At 37.7% G+C, this 1,141-nt stretch overlaps 1 protein-coding gene across 1 annotated transcript; it reads left to right on the forward strand.

The window, feature by feature from the left end:
- Positions 1–417: 417 nt before the first annotated feature.
- Positions 418–1,141, forward strand: LOC111035203. Its single transcript, XM_022316726.1, has 2 exons — positions 418–641; positions 702–1,141. Exons 1-2 carry the CDS (start codon positions 444–446, stop codon positions 1,008–1,010), a joined length of 507 nt encoding a protein of 168 aa, XP_022172418.1. The 5' UTR covers positions 418–443; the 3' UTR covers positions 1,011–1,141.

Genomic DNA, 1,141 nt, shown 5'->3' on the forward strand with positions numbered 1-1,141 from the left:
ATGTTACCCGGAATGAATCAGGATGTCGAAACAGGAATAATAATACAACTGGCACAAAAGAAGATGGAGAAGAACGCGATAAAACGCAACTATCTAAAGGACAAAGGAAAGAAATTTCCAGTGTATGAAGAGGGACAACAAGTATTGGTAAAGGAACATCGTCTATCGTCAGCCGCAGACGGAGAAATTCATAAGTTCTTTCTACTGTACCGAGGACCATATACAGTTACACAAGTAACTCAAGGTAATGTTGTGGTAATCCAGGATGAAAATGGAAAACTCACCACCCACAACTTTAAGAACGTCAAGCTCTACTTCCCACCAGATCCAGGGAGATTGGGGGAGCAGAAAACTGATCGAAACTAACCATATTTTAGTGTTGTGTGTTGGTGGTGGTTATACTATCATAACCTGTGTTTAAATACCTAATATTTCAGGATAACATGGATAACACACCATCAGGACACAACATCAACCAAAGCGCTAAGACACTTCGGCTTGAGCAAATGATAGAAGCCAAGTTCTTAGAACTTTTCGGAGAAGAGCACCTGCACAATGATAAGCCTCTCCTAAAGAACATACAAATTATTAACAAACGAATAAATCCCATCCAAGCCGACACGATTCCATTAGATATTCAGTTTGAGAAAGCAATGGCCACCTACAAAAGGGATAAAGACGCAGCTATAAAAAAATACAATTTTGAGAAAGAAATGAGATTCCCACCAACACTCAGGTGTCAAATAAAAGAGGCAGCTGGAGTACCATCTCAAACAATTGATGATTTCGAAAATGAAACTGAAGACGCTATTCAGATCAAAATCGATTCCACAGAAAAGGCGACGATCGAGGAACAAATTCCCACTTCGGACAATATCTCTCATCTCGCCAAAAGTAATAAGAAAAGAAAAAGGGAACTTTGGGCGTATCAACGCAATCTTGCCAGAAAAATACAAAAAGGATTATTAACCAAGAAAACAACTGAAAATCCATATTCAACACTCAGTTAATTACGAAGGAAGGACACCTTCAAGATTACAATTGATCGAGGAGATCTCATGCATGTTATACAGTTTATTCCTCATTTTATTTATCATTTTTTGCTAATTCATTATAACACTACTAAGAAAATAAAACAAAG

This window comes from Myzus persicae, unplaced genomic scaffold, assembly GCF_001856785.1.
Source record: "Myzus persicae strain clone G006 unplaced genomic scaffold, MPER_G0061.0, whole genome shotgun sequence".
Taxonomy (NCBI): domain Eukaryota; kingdom Metazoa; phylum Arthropoda; class Insecta; order Hemiptera; family Aphididae; genus Myzus; species Myzus persicae.

Excerpts from the sequence above, each read along its gene's own strand:
- LOC111035203 (XM_022316726.1), top strand. The coding sequence starts at position 444 with ATGGATAACACACCATCAGGACACAACATCAACCAAAGCGCTAAGACA. Across the intron at positions 642-701 it reads CGATTCCATTAGATATTCAG|TTTGAGAAAGAAATGAGATT; the intron begins TTTGAGAAAGCA and ends AAAAAATACAAT.